A 12,007-nucleotide genomic window follows, 5' to 3' on the forward strand; every position below is an offset into this window, starting at 1 on the left:
GTAACCATTCTTATGATAATATTAGAATACAACAAGAATCTAATTTTACATCATAATCTCTTTATTATTTAGGATAACACAGACAGACACAAGTAACCATTCTTATGATAATATTAGAATACAACAAGAATCTAATTTTACATCATAATCTCTTTATTATTTAGGATAACACAGACAGACACAAGTAACCATTCTTATGATAATATTAGAATACAACAAGAATCTAATTTTACATCATAATCTCTTTATTATTTAGGATAACACAGACAGACACAAGCAACCATTCTTATGATAATATTAGAATACAACAAGAATCAAACTTTTCATCGCATGAACAAGGAATACAATTTTGTTTTATTTAATAAAAGATGATCTTAAAGCGCGTATTAAGAATCCTACATTGTATTGTGAGCTACCTATTTTTGATAGATGAATATTGAAATTTTATCGAGGTTTCTAAATAAAATGTAATATTTAGCGATTTATTGACAGTACCTACCAACAAAAGTTATGAATTTATCCCTATAAGTATATTAGTTCTAATAAAAGGATATGAGCTTTTAAAAACAAAATTGAAATTGTCTAGAAAATGAATACAAAAACATACCCTTCTCTGTGGAAGAACTATCACGGGATTCAGAACGGCGTCAGACAAGCCGAACAGAAACCGCCGCCGATTCTGGTAACATCGCCAATAACGGCTATGAACCCGTTAATTTCCACCACATGAGGATGAATAACAATAAGCCAAATTTAACGGAGGTTAATTATAAATCCCAAGAAATGGGTGGAAACCTGCCGCCTAACACTAGTAGTGGCTATATAAACAACAGGGGTTCTAAAACATCCTTACTATCATCTGCTAGCAGCCCACAACAGACAGACAATATCTCGGCCAGTAGCACGCCTCGAGGCTCAAAATCATCCGCCGTTTTATCCTCAGCAACATTAGTCGCCGAAGCTTGCCGTGATTTTGAGCGCGGTGGACGTATCGGCGTTCCAACTTTAACGATACCACCACCCCCGCCGTTATCGTCTGATAGCAGCGGTCATCAAAGTGCAGAACCGCAAAAGCCGCCGGCACCGGCGGCTTATTCTACCAAACCAGCGGTGCAGAAAAAGAATTCGGGTGGTAGCATCGGCAGCGGCTCGGCTGTTAGCGGTGTACGGCTGCCGCCGCCGCCGTATCAAGCGCCCCCGCCGGGACCGCAGTACCAGCAGCCTACAGGGGTTGGTCAACCGCCGATTACGCCGCAGAACTCTGGCGGTCAAATTTACTCTTCAAGGACCTCTTCACAGGTATGTAGAGCAAAAAAGACATTTAGTTTTCACTTCTACTAATTTAAAATGAACAGCATTAGTTCTTTCTTGTCATTTGTAAGTCAGTTGGAACATGTAACCACATTTTCACTGTACATGAAAGGACAGTAGTCAGAGATAGCCCAATAAAAAAAAAGATATTTAATCACACGATTTTGAGCAATACAAAAATATCTAACGAAATGACCAGTAAATTCGCATTAGCAACCTTGCAAGCTAAATTGATGAGAAATTTTTCCCTATCAATATATCCACGAATATCAAATATCCATTATTAGGTTGATTTGACACCAGTTCGCAGCCTAGCCCACCCCATCCGTTCTCACCACGGCGTTAAACGGCAACCGCCGTCGCCGCAACAATCGTATCAGCCGCCGCAGCGACATTACCTGCCGTACAGCGGTGGGGCCGCCACGCCTCTAGCTTCTAGGCCAGCCTCTAGTCCTCAACAACAGGTATTTGCAGGGAGAAAGGGGATATTGGGATGTTTATTACACTAGTCCCCAAAGTTTTATGATAGCGTTTTCTTATTCGTTGGCTTAACAACATTGGGGACTGAATTAGGATTTGAAGTGAAAAAAACTTTGGGACCAGGAATTTATCATTATTCATTTATTTATCGTCCATTGTCTTGTCCATTAAGATCCATTGTTTCCATCTATGTTTTGTCTTATTCCCTGTATAAAAGTAACAGGATGTCTATCTGACTCACCGAAGGATCTTTAATCGCTTAACCGATATGGTTTTCCTTTATAATATTGCTTCTCACAGGTCCTGGGAAGGTTTACAATTATTTTGTGGTAGGGGACTACGTCTACCACCCTCCCAAGAAAAATCTCCTCCCCAAAGAAAAAAATATTTCCTTAAAATTTATCTAAAATTTATAAGGTTGGGCTACCTTACTTCCACCATTTCAAATGCCCCTAGAAGCCTTTAGGGGCGTAGCTGCTATTAGAAAAAAACATTACCATACAATTATTTCTAGTCTGCTCAAGTACCTGACCCATATTCACAGCATAACCCGCCGTCAATCGCCTCTTCAGGCGGACATTTCCCACCGCCACACTTGCCGCTGGGCGCCAACCAGTTCACGACGGTTACAAGCATCGGCGGAACCGTGGTACACCGCCGAAATCCCCGTGAAACAAGTAAGTTTTTTTTCAATTTGTGGGTGGGGGGAGGGGCTTACTTGTGTAATAGAATTATAAACTAATTGCAAGATGCTTACATAAGTCCCCCCCCCCCCCCACCCCCAAATTTTTAATTTTTTAACTTATTAATATTTTCAACCTTCTAATCTTAATATTAAATTTCTACAATTCTTAGGATAAATTCACTGAGTGAAAAAGTCTTTGATACTTAACAGCTATTTATTGAAATATATTTCGGTGGACATTGCACCCTCTTCAGTCTAAATTACATAAATCATATTAATTTTTATATTAAATGAGAATTGTATGTCTGTACAATTAAATAGTACATGAAAGAATAGTATTCTTTTTTCCCTTTCCAGAAGGCATCAATTTTCATAAAAACTACCTAATCTAGGTTGGAATATCTTTAGCCAAATGATTGTAGAACGAGTGAATGATTTGATTTTTTTATTAGTTTTGTTTTATCATTGTGTTGTTTATCTAACTTACAAAGTTGTAGAATAATACCTATTGTTACAATGGATATAATATTACTTGGATGATGCACCAGATTTTCATGTACTATGATGAATTGATGCTCGCAGATAGCTTAAACATAGATACCCCCAATCCACCCCCTTTTCCCAACCTTCTCCTTCTTACTAGATGAATGAGCTGACCAATATTATGAGGTCCATTTAAGCCACTTAAAATGACGACAAATTTTCCCCCTGTTGTTAATATATCCACGTATTCTATATCCATTGTTAAAACTAATCCTAATAACTGCTAACCCATGTCTAACCTATCTCGCAGACCGAGTACGTGATGACAGCTACCTGCCCTCGTCCAACCACCTGGAGGGTGGTGGCATGGCCAGGCACATGAAAAGGAACTCCAGCCTGGTCACCATGGCCAGAACGGGCGTCCCGGATTTTTCAGGTAAGCTTGTTTTTTGGCCTGTTTGATTCTTGATTCTTAGTTTGTTTGTTTTTATACTAACCAATAATATTTATTAACTTTAACCATGTAAAAAATAACACGTTTTAGTAGCGAAGAAACTCTATTTTTTAACTTTGTCTGACATTTATGTTTCTTCGGGCAACTACTGGTTAATAATATCTCATCCTCTTGGGTGGCTTGAGGAATTTTTTTACCAGAAAGAAATAGTTTATGCTTTTCAACAAATTAAGCCTTAAAAACTTGTTTTTCCTAAGAAATTGAATTTTGTTCCCTGGTTCTAATACAGGGACGTCCAAGCTTTTTATTTGATAGGCGGGGGGTTAAAATGAGTTTTAAAAAAAACACTCCTTTAACACCAACCTTGGACGTCTATGGTCTAATAGACTTATTATAATACCTAGTGGATAATATATAAATTGTATGTATATATTTAGGACTTGTGATAAAACCTGGAAACCTAACAGGATCTAGTGTACATACACATACGAGTCAACCACCATTGATTGTACAAGGTAACAAAATTCTTTTAATTTAGATAAAGGTTTTATCTTACAGTTTCCCTCAAATTACCTAGTAGAGCACAGAACCCCTACCCCTCTTTTATTTTGATATAATTTGAAATGATAAGAGGTGTAGAAAGAAAGTTTGTTTTGACTTTAAAAATAAAATTGGTGGGAGTTGTGTGCTCGCAAGGCACATTGATGGAAAGCATAATTGAACCAAAAAGAAGTATAATCATATTTATAAAGATTTTTTGCATTTCTTTTTAAGTCTGTGTATTGCATAAATATACATTTTGACTTTGCAAATTTTCGCAACACCGAATATTACATTTCTAATAGTTTTCACTCTAGGTTCAAGAACAACGGTCCAGCTTGGTGGGGGTATGAGCCCCCCGTCCCCAGGAAGTATAGGGGGAGGGCACCACCACCCCCCGCCAGGGGTGGATATTGACAGAGTAGCCGCGGCTATGCAGACATCCTCACATTCACATGATAGAGGTAATATTAAAAATTAAATATAAAGATGGGCGTTGGAATTGCTAATTAGACGTAAAGTTATGGTTACTTTTATTATGAGGTTGGTACAAATGAGAAACTGTAAAGAAACGGAGCTAACTTGGACATCATTTATTGGTCAGTTAATTGACCCAGTAGGAGGGGGAGAGGATGAAGTAGAGGGTGGGTAAGGAGATCGCTATTTTAGTCAGTTACAAGATTCACCTTATTAAAGAACATGATAATCACGTGTTCCAAGTAATAATAATTTTTTTTTCAGACACAGCCCCATTATCCCAAGTAGCTGCCCACCAGGGCCGCCAGTTGGGCAGGTCTCTAGCAGGTGTCCTGTCCGGAGCTGCCGCCAACCTCAAGTCAAAAATAGTGGGCGGCATTCACGTCGGCAGTGGTGGCGGCGGTAGAATAACGGGTGGCGCATCGCCGAGCCCGCCCAGAAGAAAGGAAGAAACGGTAAGTCTTGACTGAAGTAGATACTTCCCTTAACTTTTTGACCTCAATGATAATATATATTTAATATTTATTGCATTGTATAGCTTAATGCGGATATGAAAATGTACAATAATAAGATCAAAACTGGTTCTAATATTATGATTGTACATTTTTATATTTCTAGAAAAATGGAGATAATATGATACGATACATTATTTTTCAGTTTGGCTTAGAACTGTTTCTAATCCAGCGGATATTAATCAGTTTCGAAGCCATACTGGAAAAAATTTATTTCAATTTCGGTTAAATTTGAGATGGGGTTAATTTTTCCAGGGGCAATTACTCTTGGGAGGGTGGAGGTACCCTCCCCCAAAATAGTTATAAACCAAGGACCTATGATATGCTTCACTGTAAAGGAGAAACATTTCGTTTCAGCGGTTAGCGAGATCCTTGGGTACAGACAGACATTTTTTTTACTTTATGATAAGGATTGTAACGGATTTATTATTGAGCTTTATTAAATATCTAATTTTTCATTGATAGGATTCTCTGGGAAGTTTTGAGTCAAGATCAATAACAGCTCCTGGGAACCTCAATAGTCAAGACTTAGGTAAGAGCGCGAAGCACTCCAAAATTTTTTAAACCCCATGAAAATAAAGATAATGTGATTTTTTTACCTTGACACCCCTCGCAACCTCATTTTAGTATTTTTTAGGGTGTAGAACCTTGTCAATGGGGTAGGGTGGTAGAGTGGTGTATCCCCCCCCCCTTAATTTTAGTAGCACAGCCTCTAAATAAATAGGGCTTGTTTGTGTTCGTCTGAGTTACTCAATAAAATTAAGATTATATTGCCTTCTGTTGAAGATAATGTTTTTTTTTGTGCGTGTACATTCTTCTAACTAAAGGGCATGTTAGCATTTCATATCATTGTCTGTATGATTGCTACTTCTCTGCGTGTCATAATTTGTAGCACTTCTACAATTTCTAAGCCAGTTGAAGTGATAGCAGATATTTTTTTGTGATGATTCCTTATTTGATAGGCATGATCATTGATTAACCACAATCTAACATCGGTTGACAAAACAATCACTCTTAACTATATCAATTTTAGTTTTTAAAGGCATTACTTGCAATATACATTATTATCCTGATTTTCAGATACATTATTTCAGGAATAAGGTGTTAAACAAGCGAAATAGATCTAAACCAATATTTGGGGGGCAGATGTAAAGGTCGTGAATTCTACGATGTGTTGATCCCCAACGACAGCTGGAATTTTGTATAGGTTTTGGGATTTTTTTATAATTAATTTCGTTGAAGGTATATACAAGCTGCATATGATATTTATCCATCGTTGTATTGTTTTAGGTTATCCAGTGAGGTTGAAGTCCCGGCCCCAAGGGCCCAGGGAAACACCCCCATCATTTGTTAAGAAACAAGAATACTTATAGGTAGAGGACACTAGAATTTAATTATTTTTCCTCAAATAGTCTTGCTAAAAGATATATTTAAAAACAATTATAATTTAAGAAATGTCTTGCAAAAAAAGCTTGAAATATTGATCAAGGAGGGGGTTGGTAAAGGGGTTAATAATCCCCCCCCCCAAAAAAAAAAAGCTTGGACGTTCTTTAGTGTTCATGTTAATGATTTTCTAAGTGTCCTTATAATTCAGCCAAGGATTTCAGCTGATACAGCTGACAAAGACAAAACTACTCCCGCCGTCACTGCCTTGCCTTACGAAGAATCAACCACTACCAGTAGCAACTACTCACAAGAAGAAACAGAGTCACAACTAGCCACAGCTTGTACTAGCAGTACTAACACAACTATCATGAGCAAAGAGGAACCTTCAAACCCGTACTATTACTATACAACAGCCTATTCAATCCTAGCCGCCTGCGTTACGCCCACAAATTCTCCGTGTGAAGAAGATCCCTGTGACGACAGCATGTACAATGTTTCCTCCGCCTTTCAATTCCCGCCAAAACCAACGGAATTTGTATCGACCTCAAGTTTCCCGCCAAAAACTTCAGAATTTGTGTTAACCTCAAATTTCCCGCCAAAATCTTCAGAATTTATTTCTACTTCAAATTTCCCGCTAAAATCATCGGAATTTGTGCCAACAACAGTTTTCCCGCCAAAAAAAGAAGTCTATGCTGGCCTGGCCCCCCGAAATCTGGAGGCCACGGGTCCTGCTAGTGTGCCAGGGGTTCAAACCTCGTGGTCCTGCTACGAATTTTCTCGAGTGCCCAGTACTTTTGGTGAACAAAAAGGTAATAACAAATCTTTTTAGTACTTAGTACATTTTGGATTCGTGTCTCTTTAATTTAGAGCTTTTACAGGCCCTTAAGATCTTAAGAATGGCACATGCTGAAATAAACTAAAAACCTTACATAAAGTAGAAAGATTTTCACATATTTAAAAGGATGGTTTTGGGCTAATTTAAATCCTGAATTAAGCATTGGAATGTTTTTTCTTACCCCTTACTGACCCTTAAGAGTACATATCCCTAAAGGAGTAGCTGCTAGTAACATGTTATATACCTAAAAACACTTTACTAAAGATTCTTAGCCAACATAGTTATAAGGAACTTTCTTATGCCTAAAGATGATTATTTTCATAATTATGAACTTGTTCAGATCTCGGGGCAGACATAGATCGTGTAAGCAGCTGCAGTGTTGCCAGCATATCCGCAGCAGCTACAGCCTCCACAAGTGTCCAGCACCACCATCAGCACAGACCTCCACCCACCTCCAGGTCCATGATCTGGTCACTATGGAGCAGGACAACCTCCATGTTGTTGGCCAGAAATAGGGGGGATCAACAACAAAATTAACATCCACAACCACACAAACCAAAAAACAGCTGTTAGATGAAGCTGACAACCCTTTTCCCGCCAAAAATTTACGTTGACTTCAATTTCCCGCCAAAACTAGTTACACCTTTCCCGCCAAAGGTTAAAGAGTGTGCCGAATACAAGTTCCCGCCAAAGTCATTAGAATAGTTTTCAAATTTAAGGTAACCACCTTAAGTAGGACAATACACATAAGAGGATTATAAAACTACCGCCAAAATCAAATTAAATAAAACAGTCGTAACCTAGTATTGTTCTGTATGTTAAAGAAGTTAAAATCAAGAAAAAATGTTCAAAATTTATAATCCTGAATGTAAGTGAATCTTGCCTTTGATTCTTAAATTTTATTGTTATTTGCTGTCGTTACATTGTCTTTTTTTTAACCACCAAAAATTATGGTCATATGTAAATAGAAGATGAAATAGCCTTTTCAATCATTTTAAAGATTTTTCCAGTATGGTTTCAAAACCGATAAATATCTACCGGATTAGAACCGGTTCTTAGCCATACTGAAATATCATGTATAGCATCGCATTATAGACAATTTTCCATGAATACTAAAAAAATCATTACATTAATCCATTTTTGTAAGCTTGGACCTACGGCCCCTCGGGGTTAACAAAATTGGTTTTAATCTCATAATTTTTCATTTTAATAGCTGAGGAAAGATGTCTATAATATGAAGCGATAAAAAACTTTTATAAACATGGCAAGGCTCATTTATCTTCTGTTAACCTATCACTGATTAGAATTTACGTATCATGGGGGATCATTCGCCCCCGACCCCTCTTTTTATATTTTTGTTCTTAAAGGTTGTAAGTAAAGTATCTTTGCTCATTGACAAAAATTTTCTAAAAATGTTTCTAGATCTACAGATTTATTACTTGAAGTGTTTCATATCTAAAAAAAAGTCTTTCTGGTGTAAAAATATTTTATTGCATATCAATTTACAATATCATCGGAAAGGGAGAGGACATTGGACTGTAAATTACACTGGTACCCAAAGTTTTATAAAAAAAACTTTGGGTACTTAAAATTAATTTTGATTGGTTGGTTCCATACTATATTCACCAACAATTTTAATTTGTAAACCAGGGTTAATTTTGTTTATCAATATTTTGGGGATATAAATTAATTTATCGTCCATTGTCTTATCCCTTGAGATCCCTTAATATTCTGAATCTTTCTTAATTAAAATCCTCCTTTCTGAATTCTTGACTTGACTATAATGTACCTATAGTTACTAGAAGCGCAGCTACTCTATAATGCCTAGGTTATTTCTGTATGTCACTCAGTCATAGTTAACTTTATATTTCTTGTTTAATTAAGTGTCTTGAAAACAAAAAATAAAATTTTATTGTTTTATGCATAAATTTTAGTGTGCTTGAAATTGTATTTTATTTCATACCTATATTTGTGACAACTTTTATTAAACAGAAACTTCCAATTTTTAACCTTTGCAAAACAGCTTATTTTTTACCTACATCTGGGTAGTTTTTCTCTAATTTGTTATTTTGTTATTGCTGCGCTAGCTCTAGACATACTTCATACTTGTCATTTTTAAATGTTAGGGGAGGGGGGCGTTCAACCCCCCCCCCCCCCCTAAATAATGTTTCTGTCTTCCTTAGTTTTTATATAGAATAGAAAACAAACTTTGGGTCTGTTGCAGCTCCTGGTAAAATGTTCCTGGTATCGATTATCTCCAAAAATCTATGAAGTTTAAAGGCTGCTAGCTGTCAAACGGCTGAACGTAAATATTATGCCCGCACATCCTTCTAATCAACATGATAAGGTCTATGCATAATTTGAAATAACAATGATCTAATGATGCACAGGGAAAGCTTGAATGAAGAGAACACGTGTAAAATAAGTTCTTTTATCGCGCATTGATGTGCGCTACGAGATAACTGTACATTATTCAGTTATGGCTATTCCCGATTATTTGTAGACCTTCTTTTGTCGCCTAGGATTCTGTGCAAACATTATGTAAAGGTACAGCCGTTTGACCGCTAGCAGTCTAAAGAGTTCCTAGATTTTTGCAGACAATGGATCCCAAGAAAAGAACATTTTACCATGAGCTGTATTTGATACCCAATTTTACTCTATTTAATTGTCTTAAAAATAAACCACTTTCTACTTAATATATATACAAATATTTTAAAAATCAAAATTGTAAAATAGTTATTTATCGCATCGTATTAAACACAGCTTTCCGCGGATAGCATAAATAAAAATTTTAAGATTAATTCCATTTTTTAGCCCCAAGTCGCTGAAGGCCCGGTTAACAAAACTGGTATTAACATAGGCGTCCAAGGGGGGGGGGTAATGGGCCATTTGGCACCCCCAAACGATTTTGGGGGTGCCGTAGGCACCCCCAAAATTTTTTGAACAATACCCCCCCCCAAAAAAAAATTACCCCTACCTTGGGGGTGCCGTAGGCACCCCCAACGATTTTGGGGGGGGTATTTACCCCCCCCAAACCATTTTGGGGGGGGTATTTACCCCCCCAAACCATTTTGGGGGGGGGAAATTACCCCCCCCCAAATTGAATGTTCTTAAAAAAAAAATTTTACTGAAAATTTTTTTTTGGGGGGGGAGGGAGTAATCCCCACCCCCCCCCCCCCCCTAAACCATCCCGGGGATCTATGATGTAATTGTAAAGCACTGAAGATTCCATAAAATAGATACATAACTAAATTAAATATTTCATTAAATAATGAAAAAGAATTTCTATAGGCGATTTCTTTTGGGAGGATGTCAGGGTGTCTCAAAACTAGTTATAAAACTTACCAGGACCTATAAGACGCTTCACTTTAAAGTATAATCATATTGGTTCATTGGTTAGTGAGTTAATTATTGTATTTTTATGTTCTAAAGAATGAGATACTACTATATATTTGAATAGTAGTGGCGCCCTTAGCATCTAAGAACTCGTGTTTTCTAAAGGGTAAAAAGGGAGGAGAAAAATAGCCTAAAACCACTCAAAGGATTGACCTATAATAGTGTGGAACCATCATGGGATCTATGTGAAGCTTTCCTAAAAAGGAGAACTCAGTATTAAAAGTAATGAAATCTGAAGCTATAGTCAAATAAACCTTACTTACTACTTTATGTTATAGGATAGTACTTATTAACTTAATAGATTAGGTAGGTGCTTTTTTTACATAATTAAATTACCCCCCCAAAAAATTTTACCCCCGGGGTAAATTAGTTTGGGGGGGGTAATTACCCCCCCCAACAGATTTGGGGGGAGTATTTACCCCCCCCAACAGACTTTAGGGGGGGTAATTACCCCCCCTAATCAAATTTTACCCCCGGGGTAAAAATTTTTCGCGCGCCATTTTACCCCCCCCAAAAACGAATTACCCCCCCCCCCTAAAATTTTTTACCCCCCCCAAAAAAAAAAGCTTGGACGCCCCTGGGTATTAATATGATTTTTATTTTATTATCCGTAGAAAATTGTCTGTAAAACGATGCGATACATGATTTTTCAGAATGGCATAGAACCGGTTCCAATCAAGCGGATATTAATCGGTTTCGAAGCCATACTGGAAATATAATTTAAACTGTGATAAACAAGGGGAAAGGACAATGGGTGAAAAATTGATTTCCTCCCAAAATTTTTATGTGAAAAATTGTGCTTTTGGTAGCTTACAATTGTTAAGGGGAAAGAAAGGGATGTAAATTTATCCTAACAACGTTGTCCTTTCCCTCTTTTAATAAGTGTTATGTAGCATAAAAAGTTTTTTATTGTTTCATTATAACATTAATTTCATTGTTTTTAGATTATGTAGGTTTTCCTACTAAATCCTCCAAAATCATATAAAAATCTACACATATTAGATAAAATCCTAAATTAATAACCTTTTTATGATTTATAACATCTTTCCTAAAACTTTTAAAATTTATTTAGATTTTAGGATCAATTTTACATAAGAGAGAACGAAACAATACTCATATAAGACAGCTTTTACTTATAGTTTAATTTTACTCGCATGATATTGTTTTATATATTTTTAAAATCCGCCAAATATTGCCTTCATAACCTTTTATTGATAGTTAAGTATATTACCATAGATTTGTTACCCATAGTTAATTGTAGAGAAGCTTTGCTTCAAAGGGGACATTTTGTGTAGATCTCGTAAAACTAAGTTTGTTAAGTACATTTAGAAACACCATAGAAAGCTAAAAACCGATTAATTGGGAGTATTTTTAGGGTAATAAGGTTTTTTGAAAGTTTTTGGATGTTTTTTCCAGTATGGCTTCGGAACCGATGAATATCCATTGGG

At 36.7% G+C, this 12,007-nt stretch overlaps 2 protein-coding genes across 2 annotated transcripts in view; both read left to right on the forward strand.

Moving 5' to 3' along the window:
• Positions 1 to 6,794, forward strand: part of LOC145306148 (uncharacterized) — a 33,351-nt gene extending 26,557 nt beyond the window's left edge. Inside the window, exons 29-39 of the mRNA XM_080148126.1 lie at positions 257 to 337; positions 585 to 1,299; positions 1,599 to 1,775; positions 2,306 to 2,468; positions 3,270 to 3,395; positions 3,851 to 3,928; positions 4,271 to 4,417; positions 4,695 to 4,885; positions 5,408 to 5,474; positions 6,233 to 6,315; positions 6,537 to 6,794. Coding sequence (XP_080004252.1) covers positions 257 to 337; positions 585 to 1,299; positions 1,599 to 1,775; positions 2,306 to 2,468; positions 3,270 to 3,395; positions 3,851 to 3,928; positions 4,271 to 4,417; positions 4,695 to 4,885; positions 5,408 to 5,474; positions 6,233 to 6,315 — 1,828 coding nt within the window. The 3' untranslated portion in view covers positions 6,537 to 6,794. The remainder of the gene's footprint in view (positions 1 to 256; positions 338 to 584; positions 1,300 to 1,598; positions 1,776 to 2,305; positions 2,469 to 3,269; positions 3,396 to 3,850; positions 3,929 to 4,270; positions 4,418 to 4,694; positions 4,886 to 5,407; positions 5,475 to 6,232; positions 6,316 to 6,536) is intronic.
• Positions 6,538 to 8,040, forward strand: LOC145306149 (uncharacterized). Its single transcript, XM_080148127.1, has 2 exons — positions 6,538 to 7,137; positions 7,504 to 8,040. Exons 1-2 carry the CDS (start codon positions 6,696 to 6,698, stop codon positions 7,698 to 7,700), a joined length of 639 nt encoding a protein of 212 aa, XP_080004253.1. The 5' UTR covers positions 6,538 to 6,695; the 3' UTR covers positions 7,701 to 8,040.
• Positions 8,041 to 12,007: the final 3,967 nt, after the last annotated feature.

This window comes from Acartia tonsa, chromosome 14 (genome assembly GCF_053477335.1).
Source record: "Acartia tonsa isolate MP-2025a chromosome 14, ASM5347733v1, whole genome shotgun sequence".
In the NCBI taxonomy this organism is placed as follows: domain Eukaryota; kingdom Metazoa; phylum Arthropoda; class Copepoda; order Calanoida; family Acartiidae; genus Acartia; species Acartia tonsa.